Source organism: Copadichromis virginalis, linkage group LG19 (genome assembly GCF_057382275.1).
Source record: "Copadichromis virginalis isolate Kocher_CV1m ecotype Utaka linkage group LG19, C_Virginalis_male_GT1.1, whole genome shotgun sequence".
Classification (NCBI taxonomy): domain Eukaryota; kingdom Metazoa; phylum Chordata; class Actinopteri; order Cichliformes; family Cichlidae; genus Copadichromis; species Copadichromis virginalis.
In genome coordinates, this window is record NC_140636.1 from 29131899 (window position 1) to 29148066 (window position 16168).

The following is a 16168-nucleotide window of genomic DNA, read 5'->3' on the forward strand; positions in this document are numbered from 1 at the left end:
CTGAAAATATGTTAAACGTTTATTTTGTGACCCAGAAAGAATAATAAGAGTAATATTAAAACTAACTAGCTACCGCCATTGTTGGAAACTAAGCTGGGCCGCGCTATGAATTCTGGGACACAGCTGCTTCTTCTTCTTCGGGGTTTAACGGCAGCTGGCATCCTTGTACATGCTTTGCTGCCATCTTCTGTTTCAGTCCGTTATTACACTCTTAAATCCTGCTATTATTCCTGCGTCTTTTGCGATCTTACAAAGCTTCAAACGACACGTCGACTATTAAATCAGTCGTCGACGATTTTGATAGTCGACGTAATCGTGACTAGTCGACAAATCGTGGCAGCCCTAGTGTCTATGCATTGAATTGCAACTTGAACCATCCTTAGTAGTCAGTAGCATTAAGTTAATAACATTATCAACTCCTATCTGTTTTACCCTCTATAGTCACTATATCGTAGCTTTGTGAAATATGTTTTTCTAAAATTGTTTCAAAAGGACCGACACATTTTTATATGTGCAACCAATTTTACTCAATTAATGTGCAAGGTAAATACCAAAGAGTGGCTCTTGTGATAGATGCATCCTGTCCCTGATACAGGCATATATGCTGTTGGATTCAGCACAGTCAGAGCTTTGAGTTCTGCTGTAGCCTCTCCCATTCAGCTTGGCAATTTATTTATTTATTTTTATAATTTTATCTTTATATAACATCCATTTCATATGAAACTTTAACGAAACGAAAAGCGTTGTTGCGCTTTGTTCTGCGTTTGGGAGTCTTAAATTTTGGGGGTACTTTTCCACCCTACTATTAATGAAAACAATTAAATGTGGAGACTTTTATTTTGAAAAGAAAAACGTCTCCATTTGATTTTGACCTAATTGTGTGTACCTGTTTCTTATATGAGAGTTGTCCTGTAGCAGTAGTGACTTTGTAGTAGTAGTAGTAATTATAACAATAATAATATAAATAATAAAACCTTTAGACAACGCAGGACGGCCTAGCCCGTTAATTCCGACCTTATAAAGATGGTGGATTTAAAAAGTCTGTCATTTCCGGTCGTGCCCCCCAGAAGATTGTGATGACCTTACATAAATGGCGCATTGCTACTGAAATTTGCAAGGAACCCTAGTATCTGATAAGGTAAAGCGATGACAGGACTGGCTAGATTTTGTGTAGGATATTTGAATTCTGGTTAGTTTAGACAAACGAGGTAGATATATCTGAGCGATATTTAGCGCACAGTTTTCGGTGTGTTTTTCTTCTGCAGAGGGAAATAACTGTTTGGTGCTTGCTAGCACGAATTACAGCAAAGCAATGAAGAGAATTTTAGACAAATATATGAATTAACAGCATTTTGTTAAGCTGTTATTCACTGTAAGTCTTCCATGTAATATTAGAGGTATGCTTAAATGCCAGCGTTGGGCTAGTAGCCTAAATAGTTAAGGTAGAAAAGTAGGTCAGCATTTGTCGTGCTACTTGCTAACATGATACAATCCGCTGCCATGGTAAATGATGATGTGACTTTGACCTAGAAACAAGCAAATCTCTACTTGACACAGAGAGAGCATGTTCTATTTTTATGGCTAATTTTGCTCACCTCCACTGTTTTAAATGTGGGTCATTTCCTTGATTGTTTGTTTTTGCTTGTTTTAAAGATTATTTTTGGCCCGGGATTAATGCGTTAATAGAATAATCCTATTGGCAATAACCTAGTCGATTTCTCAGTACCTTACGTCTTGCTTTGATAGGAAACAAAAGAGGCTGGCATGGCAGAGGGAAGGGCAGAGATGGAAGAAGACAGGGGAGATCTGCCCAACGGAGAGGATGACAACGACTCGGATAGAGATGAAGATAACAGATTAGTTGGTTGGATATTACATGAAGATATGGATGAGGACGAGGAAGATGAGGAAGTGGACGATGAGCAGTTATTAGACGCTGAAGCAGTTGAGCAGGACGCCCCAGCTGAGCGCAGTGGTCATATAGCAGTGGTTGACAGAAACATCATGTATGTGTGGGGTGGATACAAGGTATGCTCCTAAACTGCATTGCCATTATGTTTCTGTATCTTTCTGCCGTCTCCATAATTGTCTAAATTTCACTGTGTTCATCCTCCTGAACAAGAATGCTGAAAACCATGGATTCTTCGACTTGTATCTGCCGAGAAACGAGATCTGGACCTACAACATGGAGTCAGGAGTCTGGTGAGGGCATCTGGCTTGCAAGCCAATCATACCTCTACTTTGTAATTGTGTACAAAAATGAATATAAACATATATATATATTTATTTTTTTCTATTTACAGGACAAAGCATATAGCTGGAGGTAGCCTCCACACATCGATGTCAGGCAGCTGTGGGGTGTGTGTTGATGGAGTTCTCTACCTTTTCGGGGGGCATCACGCCCGGGGAAACACAAACAAGGTAGGGTGTGACTAGGGTTAGACTAAATTTCCTATCTGCTTCTGGTGTTTTTAAATAGGTGCTTGCATCACATTACCTTAAAAACATATCAGCCAGCTGTGCGAGCGGACAGTCTTTACAAAACGTCTTTGCTCGTATAGATTTACCGCTTGCCCTTGAGAACTCCCAGCCTTGTGTGGGAGGAAATGAGGGATCTTAAAGGACTTCCGCCATCATCCAAGGACAAGCTGGGCTGCTGGGTTCAGAAAAACCGGTAACAGGATAAGGGTTTTTTTTAATGTAGTTACTCATTGTGCTTGAGAAAATAAGGCTCAGTTTCACCAATCCTTCATTTCTTTTGACAAACATGTTTTTAGATTAACTGTGAAATGGTTTTTTTTCCTATAAAAAGAGTAAAAACAATAGATTGATCTTGAGTTTACTTGAAAGTAAAATGGCATTAATTTTGACACAATGATGGTCGTTGTTTTAGAAGTTTTATTACTGTATAGTTTACATACTCTAATTGTAGAAATGAATGTTGTGGTAATTTTTGGCTTTTAATGATTTCTTTTTCCAGGATGGAATGATTGTACGGCAGACATCATTAATGACTGAGTGCACAAGTTTGAATTTATTTTGGATTTCCTCTAATCCAAACAGGGTCAAATACATACATACACCCCCGCTTAAAATTTGATAAACTCTCCTTTGACTAGATGCTGTTTCTAGTCATCAATACTTGCTTCATTGTGGTTGGTGACACTAGCACTCCAGCAGTTTCCAGTTCATGGCAGGCTTGAGCCTTGGTGGTTCCTGGGTTGTTCGTAAACATCCTAACCAATTTCCTCTTATCTGAAGGTGACAGTTTGGTTCTTCCTCTAGACACTGGACAAAGTGGTGACACATCTGAATGTGTGTGAATCTAAAATTTTCCTTCTTATATCTTCTTGAAGTTTCACATTGTTCTGAGTATTGGTCAATCCAATGACTGCTGTCAGGCAAATCCTTTTCAATGCTGCACATAGAAACTACCCGTTGTAGTCAATCACGATCACTAATGAGGCCTTTGCCTTCAGAGCCACTTATTAAAAGATTTAAGTGAGTTTATATATATGTTTGAGCTTGTATGTATGCTTTTGACACTGTGTGGATTAGAGATTTGTTTGTTTTTTAAGTCATTAAAGACACATGTACAATCCTTCCACGCTGGAAAAACAGTCCAAAGAAATCATTAAAAGTCCAGAGTTCATGCTCATGATAAATCTGTGGTCATTTCTGATCACAACACAATGAGAAATGCATAAGAGAGATCATTTCTGTAAGATTTTAAATATGTAAGTAATTTGTCTGAATGATTGCAGAATTATCTACTTTGGGGGCTATGGCTACGCTGCACAGGGCGCTCATCGAGGGACTTTTGAATATGATGAATCCTCTTCTCTTGTGGTCTGTAAAAACAAAAATCTTATGACAAATGATGCATTTAAACAAAACTATTATAAAATTGTTTTGAAATCCATTAGATGCTGTTTTTGCTAATTAAATGTACTTTTGATAGCTGGAGCTTCTTGAATAATTACGGCTTAATATCTAAATGTATCCCTCTGCCTTGTCCTCTTTGTTTTCACCGCTACAGTGGGACAGCCCTGGGCGAGGCTGGAACAACCACATCCATATCCTGGATCTGGAGACGTCAACGTGGAGTCAGCCAATTACCACGGTAAAAACACTTCCTTACAACTTCAGCACATTCGATTTTATGCATACACACAAATGCGTGTGTCACATTGCCCTGCAGTAAAACTTGGAAACATCCTCTGTAATCAAACAGCCTCTCCCTTTTTCTTCTAATTAAAAAAAAAAAAAAAAAAAAGAGAGATCTTAGTGATCTTTAAACAGTATTTTCAATTTGTCTTGGTTTGGCCTGATGCAGGGGGACACCCCTTCACCCAGAGCAGCTCATGCCTGCGCAACAGTTGGCAACAGAGGCTATGTGTTTGGTGGCCGATACAAGGTAAGCATGGGCAAAACGTGAAATTTCAAATCAAAGCATCACTTTTCTTCTTTTTTTTTTCCACTCCTAAATTATGTGCATAAGTGTGTGCACTCATTTAAAGATGAAGATGTTTTCAAAATAAACAAATGTACTTTTGTTTTGTTCACAGAACTACAGATTAAATGACCTGTACTATCTTGACCTGGACACGTGGGAGTGGCATGAAATGTAAGTGCTTCTTAATGTGCTGTGGTATGTAATCCACACTATAAAGGTTTTTATTAATCAGATTATACATATTATACGGATCATAGCAAAGGTTTTGAATTGAATCTTTTTTTCTATTTTTTTTATATCACGTTTCGAATTGCAAGACTATCTGATCTGATTATTCCCCTGTGACCCACTCTGCCTTGTTCTAGGAGCGTTCCCCAGCAGGGTCCAGTGGGCCGTTCCTGGCACTCCTTCACTCCTGTGTCACCAGACCACATCTTGCTATTTGGAGGTTTCACCACAGACAGGGAGACGTTGAGTGAGTCAGACACTCGACCTCAAGGAGCAAATAATCAGAGGTCCTAAAATAATACCTGATCTCAAAGAGATTATTTTTCTGTCTTTTAGGTGATGCTTGGCTGTACAGTGTGAGCAAAAATGAATGGAAGCCTTTCAAACACAGTCACACAGAGAGCCCCAGGTGACCATCTCACGTTACTGTGAACAGCTGGCAGTGCGCTGGCAGTTTTTCCTGAGCTAAAATGTGGACAATGTTTGACTTTGTGATTTTTAGGCTGTGGCACACAGCGTGCGCTGGTCCAGATGGCGAAGTGTTTGCGTTCGGAGGGTGTGCCAACAACCTGCTGTCGCAGCACAGAGCTGTAAGATGGTCATCATATCTCAATTTAACCTGCAGTTAATGCAAATTTTCACTTGGTGAATTAGATTTTTTCCTCCACTTCACAGGCACACAGCAATGACCTGCTGGTTTTCAATGTTCAGCCCAAATCATTAGTTCGGTGAGTGCATACAGATTTGAAATCCATTTCAATTTATTTTGCCATCACGTCGTGTTCATCTAACTCTCCAATTTCCAGGTTCTGCATGGAGACTATCCTTCAGCACAGGGAGCGTTTGTCTAGCTACTGGGACTGTTTGCCTAAACACCTCCTGCACAGCCTCAAACAGAGAATGGCACGTGTCAACACACTGGGCTCTTAAGAGGACAATTAGAGGACAATATGTATGCGTGGAAGGGATACATGCTTTCTGAAAGCAGGTAGTCCTTTTCATGTCAGTGGATACTTTCATACATAAAAACCTCTCCAAGGAATGCTGAACGGCTTCGGATTTGTTAGAAATGGGTCCCGCCTGACGCATGATGGTTCACAGGCCATCCTCAAAACTGTTAATCACCTTTATAGATGTTGCCGGGACAACCATCATTGTTGAGTGGTGGTGGTGATGCGATAGCACAGAGGAGAAACCTCTCACTACATTTGGGATTAGCTTTTTTTTTTTTTCTCTCTAAACATTCTTTGCCCATCTTAATTTTGATGAGTCGTTTCGACAGTAGTGATGAAAAGCTTAAATGATGGCGTCGTTTTCTGTCCAGATTAGATGAGTCTTATGACGACAAACGTGAACTAAAAACAAAACTTAAATTCATTAAGACAGTGATTCTGTATCAAACAACAAATTAAAAATAAGTTTGCTGTAATTATTACTATAATTTTTGAGAATATCTTGAATACAGTGTTTATTGATGTTGAATGATTTTCCGAAGTTCTCACAGACCTAAAACTCGTGCTTGATGCTACACATGACTATCTACTTTAAGGCACAGAAATGCTAACTTTAAGTTTTTATGTGTATATATGATTATTTATGTGTGTGTGTGTGTGTGTGTGTGTGAGAGTGAGAGAGAGAGAGAGATTCTGTACGTTCAAAGAGGTTTTTAAAGCCTGAAATTGGAGAAAATAAATTGTTGAAAGTGGCTACTGTAGCATACGAACTTAATTTAATCAATAACTCACTGCAAGTTTATTGGGGCTGCGGCTTTGTTTGGAATTGCCTGGTTTGCACAAAATTCCCTTGATTGATTTAGTTTGTTTGTTTGTTTTTAAGTGTGGGATTAAAAAGGCATATTATTACTGCAATGCATAATTTGTACTCAGAAAATAAACACATGACATATTCAGCTTTGTTACATGTTGTGGTTCACCAAATACAATCTCAAGAATTCTGAGAAAATAACCACCCATGTCTGAAATATAGGTGAAGTCGGCAGAGTCTCAGTGAACCGGACTGAGGTGCAGTTCCGTGCTGAAGAAATGCTGTAAATTTCAAAAGTCTCTCCGGCTCGTGTCTTCTATCCTTCATTTTTTCTTGGCAGCCAGCAGGTTTGGAGCAGACACCTTGACTTTTCCTGGCATGTTTCTGGATAGGTCAGAATCCTGCGGCAGAGCGTCGTGAGAAAAGGGACAGTTTGAATTGTAACACAAGGGAAAACTGTGCTTCCATGCCGTAACAGTTTCAAACAGTTTTCGATAAGATTATTCTATTTTTACAGTTTGTTGGGTGGAAAATGTGAAGTTAAAAAAAAAACCCTGAAACATCTGTTTGACCCTAAACGTAATCCAATAAAGATTCAGCAACAGGTGAGATGACCTACAAGTGAGGCGACTTTATTAAAATGCTTCTTATTTTGTGTAGCATTCCTTGATAAATGACTGGATTGTAGTTATTTTCTAATGGATACTAACTATGTAAATTTAGCAACACAAATTAACAGAAAGCACTCTTTAAAGGCAAGAAGGTTTTTTGTACCTTGACGCTGCGGAACAGGTCTTTTTCTCTTGGTGACACCTCTTTGGCTTTCATGAAGCTGAACACTGCAGTGCGTGCAGCTGGTAGGAGCACGAACAAGAATTTACCATCAGCTTGAAAGAAACTATCTTTACAGTAATGTCAGTCAAAAGCTTTCCGAATTACCTTTGCCTTTTTTCTGAGAACCTGGTGTCAGTTTCACTTTGTGTCTGCAGAAGACAAGCAAGCAGTTAGGCTTTGGTCTCTTCAATTTGACTAATACAAGGAAAAGCTGATACCACTCACTTGTAGTTGGAAAGAGCAGTGTACGGAGCGCAGACTGGCACTGCAAACAGCATCACATCCTCCGGATGCGGCTGGCCTGTTAGAGAGGTGAGCAGATTCTCTGCTTCCTAAAGTAACAGACAAAAAGAAATCCTTTAAAATCAAGCTATTCTTTTTAGTAGTATTTTTAAAGGGCATACAGATTTCTTTTTTAGGATTAATAATCCATATTTAAATATTTATACTGCAAACTTACCTCTGCTCCAGGATTGTCCTGGTCCACCTCATCTTCCTGAAAGAGAAGAAAGCTTTGTTGAACCTTTCCAGGTACCGGTCTGTGGCCATGAGTCACCAAACAGCCACAGATAGGTTTGTTCTAAATACAGTATTGTGTAAAAGTCTTGAGCTACTCTTAATTTCTTTATATGTTTCTTCTAAGGAGGCAGACTTTGATTATTTTTTTATGCAGATAACTTTGTAAACATTATTATACATACACATACTGAATCCTTTCATTACCTTATCCTCCTGTTCTGCAGCACCTCCCTCCTCTCCGGGCTGCCTCTTCTCCTCCTCCTCCCCTGCACCCTGCTCTGCTTTCTTCCCAGCAGTCTCCACATTACGAGCTTTCTGATGTTGTTTTTGAGCGGCCGGTTTCCTGACGGGCTCCTCTTTCCCCTTCCCTTTCTTTCCTTTCTTCCCTTTATCTTTCTCCTCCTTCGTGGAACCAGCTGACTAAGGAAGCAAAGCAGCTGAAATGTTATTTACTGCGACACCATCGAGAACCACGTGCGCTGCAAGTACTAGTGCCAGCTGCATGTAAGGGTTTTTCTATTCATTCTCACCCCAAGCAGCTGCATCATCAGCTCTCTGTCCTCTTCATCCTGATCTTTATACTTTTCTTTGATCTTCTTCAGTTTGTTCTGTAATGACAGAAGAGTGTGGCTGGTACCTTTAGCCCATTTTTTAAACTAAATGTAATCTTATAATCTTCTCATTTAGTAAAACTTCAGCTCTCAATTAAAAAAAAATACTAAAAGGTTTTAAGACCTCTGATGCTTGCACAGCACAAAAAATGCCAACTTCATCCGTCCGTCTCACCTTTTGACCTCTCTTTAACGGCTGCTGAGAGGGTCCACTGCCACTTTTGGACCCCTGATCCCCCACCGGTCCACCGGATGACTTGTCAGGCTTCTCCTCAGTCTCACAGCCCTCCTGTTTCTGCTGCTGCTTCTTCTTCTTCTCTTCTCTAAGGGAGGAGGCAAAAACACAGCAACCGGTCATCTTTCTCTGCTCATGCTGTCATCATCCGCTTGTAATATAAAACAGGATTTTCATTTGGGTTATACGCTCACCTTCTCTGCTTGGCAGTCATGTGTTTTTTCCCCTGTGAATCTACGTCATCCTGAAAGTCAATGAATAAAAAATTGCTATTTATTGTACTTTAAATGAGATGGAAAAAACTTAAATGTCCAAAGATGGTAATATTTGCCTGAGCAGTTGTTTCTTTTTTGAAGCCGGAATTCTGGGAGCTCCTAGAAATAAGGAGAAATGTTATTAAAGTACTTTTAATTCTGCAAATATACATCTGTTTGGCTTTTCTTTTGCTTGGTTAGTGGTACTACCTGCTGGGTTGTAAATGAGAGAGGGTGATGGTCGTATCTGGAAAGCTGAATTCTTCACTCTCTTCTTCCATACCACTGTCACTCCGCTCTGACACCTTCGCTCCTGTATCTGCTGCAGAGTCTACTTCTCCACTCGCGCCATCATCCTCCTCCTCTGTGTCATCCTCCTTTTTCACCTCCACCTCCTTGGTCTCTCCATCGTCTGCTCTTTCTTCACCCTGATCTTCATTACTGCTGTCATCCCCTAGAAAGGCAGCAGAAATGGCTCAACAAATGCATATAGATAGATATAGACAGAAATTACATCATTGATGGCTTCTTCCTACCTATGAGCTCCTCTCCCTCATCTAATAGCTCGGCAGTTCTGGATGTGGCCTCCTCCATGTCTTCCTCTACGGTTCTCACCTTCCTCTCCCCTTGGTGCCGAAACACACTCTGATCATCCACCTGTAAAAAGCAGAAGAAACATTAGCGAATTCTTTAAAAATGATAAAGGCTTGAAAATACACTCACAGCTAGTGATGGTACTCACCTTGAAGAGGAACCCAAAGCCCATAATTAAGTAAGAAGGTGGCAGAAAATTTTTCTTTCCTAAGGGAAAAAAAATTACAAAAATGAGTCCCATCGTATCTCTTTGTAGTCGGTCTTTCGTGCATTCGAATTCTGCTCTTTGATACCTCTGATCATGAAGCTTCCAGTTGTCAAGTACTCGCCAGTGGGAGCGGTTTTAGACACCTGGGGGAGAACAAAACACATAATACCACTTATCAATTTATTAATAAACAATTATACTATAAAAAACACCACATGCCTGTAAGTTCAAAGGTCCCAGAGAGTGTTTAGACTTTAGTATGGAGCAATTTTGTGAGTGTATCCCTGATTTAATTACTGCAGTCTTTGACTGCTAACAGGATGGCTGCTTTAAAACTAACATATCTGTGAGTAGCTTCTCATTTCTTAAACAGCCATGTCCAAAGTCATATCAAAATATATCAAAAGACGTAATTATTGGCCTGCTTCAAGCAAAGGAAACAAGTAAGGAAACTACAGAAACTACAATAACCTGGAGAGATTAGTGGTTAACCATCTCTTAGGAAGAGGGATTGTAATCAGTGATCGCATATCAAATCAGAAAAATACAACAGAAGAGCTCACAGCTTTGATTAATAGTGAAAGTAAGAACATTTCCATGCGGACAATGCAAAGACAACTGGAGACTAAAGAATTAAAGTAGGAAAACCACTTATCAGTGTGGCTAATAGGGAAAGGAGTCTTCAGAGTGCTAGGGAACATAAAGATTGGACTCTGGAGCAATGAGGAAAAGGTCATGTGGTCTGATAAGACCTGTCCTGAAGTGATGGGTGCGTCGAGGTAAGAAGCAAGGCGGATGAGGTGATCCACTCATCGTGCCCAGTGCCTACCACAGAAGCTTGTGGGAAAATGTTATGATCTGAGGCTGTTTCAGTTGGTCAGGTCTAGATTCACCAATGAGGCCAGCTGACTATCTAAATGCACTGAATCACCAAGTTTTTCCTTCTCTGATAGCGCCTGTATATTCCAAAATGATAACGTCATGATTCATTGGGATGAATCGTATCACTCTCCTCAATGATAATACATACATAAAAAACATGAAGAGTTTTCTAGACTCACCTGATGATGATGAACCCACCAAGCACTGGTGACAATCTTGGCATCCCAAGCAGCACTGTAGCACACAGCCATGGTGCCAGCTTCTGTCAGAGTACGGGGAGGGATGGGATTCCCTGGAGCAAGACGATGAGCAAGTGGAGGGTATAAGGAGAAACTAGTTTAACTCAGAGAAACCTAAACTAGTTTAGTGGGGGGAAATGCATTGAAAGCTGCATTTTAAGTTTACCTGAGGGGTTTTTGATGACACAACTAGTTGCTCCATGGAGGTCAGCATGAACATAGATGTCACCTGAGAAAGTATAGAACAAGTGATAAACCAGATTTTGACGGTATTTATTTTCCAAGAGAAGTGTGTAGAAGCTTCCTTACCAGCCCGGAGGTACCGTTTAACGATCATCTCGTTCTGCTGCTGGTCCCTTCCTGCGATGACGAGATAGTTCTCGGAGCTGATGAACCACAAGAACTTTTCAAACCTGCCAAACGGGAACAGACAGTTAAAGCAGACTCAACAGATCAAGCACATTATAAAGTTCCCACACATACACATCCATGTCTTACCAGTAGACTTTCCTGGCCTTCTGAATGGTGGTCACTGTCTGGACTTCTTTCAGGGTCTGCTGTGTTTTTTTCTCAGCTGATTTCATGGCCTTTAGTGACATTAAGTTAGAAAAATTATCAGTAAAATCTAAATTTAAGTATAAGAGTATAAAGTATGTTATTCTGTTATTTCACAACAGATGTAGCCTCAAGGCATTTTATTGTAGCGTGAAGACCTGGCAGTAGTAGAAAGAAACTCATACAATCAGTTGACCCCTTGTGAGCAAGCACTGTTCACAGTGGGAAGGAAAAACTCCCTTTTAACAGGAAGAAACCGCCAACATAACAAGGTACAGGGAAGAGCAGCCATCTGCCGTGACTGGTTGGGGGTATGGGGGGAAAATAAAAAGAGCAAACAGAAAAAGGACAAGAGAGAAACTGTGAGAGAGAGCCCCAGAGTTTAGTGATAACTTATGATTAAATACAGCAGTGGTGTACAAACACGTGGGAAGCAAAAAGAGATGAGTGAAGAAGAGCTGAAGGTGACGGCTAGTCGGCTTGAGTACATTCATTTCTCTACTGCAATTAGTTCCAGGTCATATGCCAGGCAATGGTAGCATTTTATTTAGTGGTGGTCGCTTCAGTCGCCCCGTCTCAGAAGAGATAAAAATGTATCTCACACCTACCTCCCATCACCAGTGGTATCATGCGCTTTGTACAGTCAGTGGTCGCTTCCAGTGTGGACAAAGCTTAGTTGATGGTTCAGGGTAACCTGATCCAGCCCTAACTATAAGCTTTACTAAAACAGGAACGTTTTAAGTCTAATCTTAAAAATAGAGAAAGTGTCTTGGCTCCCCCGCATAAAAAAACTGGGAGTTTGTTCCACAGGAGATTTTTTTAATGCATAAGAAAACAACGTTCCTTAGAAGAACAGATCTGGATCTTGCTTCCTGCTGATCGTACAGTCACATCATGGCATATGGAAAAATGAAAAGACAGTTTTCTTACTTTATCTGCTGCTTCAATGGTTTTCTGTTCCTTTTTTTCAGCGCTGCGTTTGGAGTCGTAGTACCTAAAAAAACACAATAATAAAGTCTATCAACTTTCCCCACAGAATGCATTATTGTGTGCACATCACACATCAACCTACTTTTTGGCATTGGCATAAGCAGACAGCCCAAGATCCACATCCACCAACATGGGTTTGTTCCTCTGCAGCTTCTTGTTCTGTCCTTTGTCTTTATTTTTGTTTTTCTTCCCTTTCGTTTCCACAATTTCTTTCTTTTCTTCCTCTTCCTGATCCTCCTCAGAAATATATGGATTCCTGGATGTGACACAACACAACACGCGTATATCAATCTGACTTCACATAAAAATTACGACATTTAAGTTCATTGCTTTTTGGGGTGATCTCACTTTAAAAGCATGGTGATGTGGTTGGTCTGCAGCTTGAGCTCTTTGATGGCACAGGCCACGGGGTCTCCAGCAGCTTGTGCTTCTTTGACAAGAACACCGATCTCAGTCCAGTCCACCTGATTGGCCAGTGCGCTGCGCACCACCTGCAGCGCCCTCTCCACCACAGGCAGGTTCATCTCCACTAGTTCACCCTTTATTCTGTCCACCTCCTGCAGCACACAGAACGAGATTTCAGTCACGATCAGCTGAGTGGTTATTGTCCTCAACATCTCCTTGTGCGTACAAGCAAGAATTATTATGTAAAGCCTTTGCTGCTAACCTGTGCTTGGTGCAGGGCCTCCAACCTCTGCTCATGGTCCTTCTTAACATTTTCCAGCTTTTTCAGAGCCTGTTTCTCCTGCTGCAAGGCCTTCAAGTCAATTTTTTGACTCTCCATCTTGGAAAAAAACTCATCTACCACCTGTGTCAGATTATTGTGGTGGATTAGTCTTTATTTTTCTTGAAAAAATAACTTAATTATGATCCCCCAGGTATGTAGCTGCGCTAACATGTACCTTGTCAAAGGTATCAAACTCCAAATAGGGGCTTTTTGCATGCTGGGCAAAAAGGAATGGATGGAATTCATCGTATCTGCAAGTAGACATCATACACATGAGCTAAACAATCCTTTACTTCACAACCAGATGAAAAAAGGTACACCTTGATGTAAAAGCAGAGTCATACGTGAGAAGCTCTTCACTGGGTTTGCCAGGAGTTAAACTTGGTTTCTTCTCAGTCTTTTGAATGATGTAACCCTTGTTATAATAAAGAAGAGTTAGTGAATTCAATCAGACAACTACAGAATCTTAATCTAAAAACTGCTTACTTTGCCACTGAAGTTCTCAGTTTTTTCCATGTAAGTTTCTGCAATCTGCAGAGCCTCCAGGATTTTAGGAGCAACTGAAGAAAAAAGCAGGGAGACCAAATTTAGTTGGAGATTTATAGAAAAATATAAGAGAAATAAAATAGTCTAACTGCCCTACTATACCTTGGGCAGAATCAACTTGACTGTCAATTTTGATAGAGCCCGACAGTCCTGCTTCTATCAAACTGTGCTCTATCAGAGTGGCTCCGTATGCTGTGGATGCGTTAGGAAAGGAAAAAAAGATTCATAGTCTTTCTACATGTTGAAACAAAAGATTAAACTTGTGTATCTTTTGCCTGGATACTTACGAAGGTGAGGATTCAGGACCCTTTTCACTTGCTCCCCATTTGGTGCTTTGCTAAGGATTTCAGTCAGCCTAAATAAAAAAAACAACAATAAATCACTGATATAAGGTTCTGAGTTTTGTTTTGTTTTTTTTAACTAAATTTTGAACCATGTTCAGTTTATCCAGAAACTAGTAAAGAGGTCCTTGCCGCTCCAAACTGATGAGAGGTTCGGGGGGTCTGGCGCTTTCCACAGGGTAGCGCTCTCTCACAGCAATCTTAACGTCTTCTGCCTCTGCTGTCCGAAACCGCAGCAGATTCAGGATGGTGTACTCATGATCTGCAAGGATGATGTTACCCTGAAAATGGAGATGAACACCCCGACAAATAGGCATAAACAGATATGCGGTTGCACGTAAGTAACAGGTTTTGAATATGAACATGAAATGTAAAAAGCATCTGAAATGTTTTCTGACCCTGTCATATAGTTCGATAATCAAGTGGTAGGCAGCTTCATCTGAGCCAAACTGGATGTCGACAATCCGGTCAATCCCAAGCTGCTTAATCTGAGTCAGTCGGCGTGTCTTCAGGTGTTTTCGACACTGAAAAAAACCTCTTTAACATCAGTTTCATCACAACAAGTGATCCAAAAACAAACAAACACAAATGTAGTATATAAATAAATCACAACAACCACAAGTCATTGTAATGACATTTACCGTACAGATCCATCTATTAGGGACAGGCAAATCAATACAGTCACTGAATTTGTGCAAGTAAGGATACTAATTAAATTATTTATCCACAGTGAAGCCAAAGGGACAATAAACTCATTACATCACAATAAATATCCTAAAATATCAACACAATTATATTATTTTATGTTTTTTAAATAGTCTTACTTTCATCGCAAATCCTGAAGGCATCATGTTCTTGGGCCATTCAAAGTCTGTGGAATGAATACGAGTCCCAGACTCGATCAGGAGAACAGCTTTGCTGTCAGGCCTGCCGATGCAACACTCTGTTATTCTCACTGATTCAAAGTGCTGGAAACAATTCAGTAAATTTACTGTTTAATTTTAAAGTACTTTACTTGAGTACTTCCATTTCCTGCTCTGGTAGGAAGGAAAATATCATAAGTGTGCAAATGTATTGCGCCGTCCCTAATTTCTATATACTTTTCCAAGTATATCAGACTTTACTGACTGACCTAAGGCTCTTTCAAAGTTTCCCTTGGAGACTGGTTGCCTTGTTATTTATTTTCAGTTCAGTCCTTGTACCTGACCATTTTCACAAGAATGTTGGTTTTTGTTGTTGTTTTTTTAGGCACTTGACACTGATCTAACAGGCCAACACATAACTCAAAGGATAAATGAGTGATGTGTCTAAAATCAATTTTAAATTCTATTTTTAACTCTGTTACTAGCAACCTGCCACAAAAGCACACATCTGTCCCCATTTCTGTAGCTGAAGCTATGCAAAATACAGACATCACAGTTTGACGGGCATAAAATTGTGTTTTTCCACTAACAAGGTGATTACTAAGGAACTATTAGTCAAAAGAACAAAAGAAGAATTGACAAGTCTAAAAAAAACTATCTACAGCAGATGAACAGCAACTGACTGGGACACACTTGAAACATATTTCCGAAGACGATGCATTCACTGAAATGTGGCAACTTGTGTATGAATGCATCAATTGTCATTAGCATAAATGAAATGCAAAACCTAACAATGTCATTCTGCTGCATAGCTAGTTTTGTGATGTTTCTGTTGTATTTACTAGCTTTATTCATTATAAAAGAGAAAAACTTTCAGAGGACAGTTTTCTTACTTTTGCAAACGGATGAGATACGTCTTGTTGTCGATGTCATACACATTATAGACTCTCATGCCAATGTAGCTGCGGAAGAAAGAGGTAAAACTTCATGAATAACTAAAAGTGTGTGAATATGCAGTGGACAGCCAGTCAGACGAGAGTTAATTTTAGCTTAGCTTAACAACAAGCACCTACTTGGCATTGATCTCGGCAATAACGGCCCTGATATCCACAGTAGTAAATCGTGTTTTCATCGTGATTTTAATTCAGGGTACAGCAACAACAAAAAAAGAACTGTTCAAAGTGATAGGGAAAATATTCACATTTCTACAGCAAAATCGGCAAAGACAACATGCAAGTAATTCCTGAACATGCGCACATATGGCAGTTTTACGGAAACTGGTAAGGCACAAAAATGATCAGGTCCACGCCTTTTGCGCACAG

At 40.1% G+C, this 16168-nt stretch overlaps 2 protein-coding genes across 4 annotated transcripts; one reads left to right on the forward strand and one right to left on the reverse strand.

Moving 5' to 3' along the window:
• The first annotated feature begins 877 nt into the window (after positions 1-877).
• Positions 878-6593, forward strand: klhdc2 (kelch domain containing 2). 3 transcript variants are annotated; one of them, XM_085442242.1, is made up of 14 exons: positions 878-1138; positions 1747-2028; positions 2123-2202; positions 2304-2421; positions 2562-2674; positions 3765-3849; positions 4040-4123; positions 4337-4417; positions 4569-4627; positions 4822-4931; positions 5021-5093; positions 5187-5274; positions 5360-5412; positions 5491-6593. In XM_085442242.1, exons 2-14 carry the CDS (start codon positions 1765-1767, stop codon positions 5612-5614), a joined length of 1332 nt encoding a protein of 443 aa, XP_085298368.1. In that variant the 5' UTR covers positions 878-1138; positions 1747-1764; the 3' UTR covers positions 5615-6593. The 3 variants fall into 3 exon arrangements, with proteins under 3 accessions (XP_085298368.1, XP_085298369.1, XP_085298370.1); XM_085442243.1 differs by lacking the exon at positions 878-1138 and adding an exon at positions 1274-1372; XM_085442244.1 differs by lacking the exon at positions 878-1138 and adding an exon at positions 1532-1611.
• On the reverse strand, positions 5955-16112 carry nemf (nuclear export mediator factor). Its single transcript, XM_085442237.1, has 32 exons — positions 15920-16112; positions 15740-15808; positions 14808-14910; positions 14382-14507; positions 14116-14264; positions 13930-13997; positions 13745-13834; positions 13583-13656; positions 13441-13511; positions 13272-13347; positions 13037-13177; positions 12718-12926; positions 12452-12625; positions 12310-12373; positions 11323-11411; positions 11134-11237; positions 10991-11053; positions 10765-10877; positions 9789-9846; positions 9644-9702; positions 9438-9558; positions 9112-9355; positions 8979-9021; positions 8842-8891; positions 8588-8735; positions 8332-8409; positions 8006-8221; positions 7743-7778; positions 7508-7614; positions 7388-7431; positions 7223-7302; positions 5955-6849 (listed from the first exon to the last, which is right to left on the reverse strand). The coding sequence occupies exons 1-32, from the start codon at positions 15976-15978 to the stop codon at positions 6772-6774; spliced, it is 3204 nt and encodes a 1067-aa protein (XP_085298363.1). The 5' UTR covers positions 15979-16112; the 3' UTR covers positions 5955-6771.
• Positions 16113-16168: the final 56 nt, after the last annotated feature.

Bases quoted from the DNA above. Each gene is read 5' to 3' on its own strand.
- nemf (XM_085442237.1), bottom strand. From the start codon at position 15,978: ATGAAAACACGATTTACTACTGTGGATATCAGGGCCGTTATTGCCGAG. The intron at 13,998-14,115 runs GCAAGGACCTCT...TTTTTTATTTAG, and splicing joins CCTCTCATCAGTTTGGAGCG to GCTGACTGAAATCCTTAGCA. The intron at 12,927-13,036 runs GTTAGCAGCAAA...TGTGTGCTGCAG, and splicing joins AGGCCCTGCACCAAGCACAG to GAGGTGGACAGAATAAAGGG.
- klhdc2 (XM_085442242.1), top strand. From the start codon at position 1,765: ATGGCAGAGGGAAGGGCAGAGATGGAAGAAGACAGGGGAGATCTGCCC. The intron at 2,675-3,764 runs GTAACAGGATAA...GAATGATTGCAG, and splicing joins TGCTGGGTTCAGAAAAACCG to AATTATCTACTTTGGGGGCT. The intron at 3,850-4,039 runs GTCTGTAAAAAC...TCACCGCTACAG, and splicing joins ATGAATCCTCTTCTCTTGTG to TGGGACAGCCCTGGGCGAGG.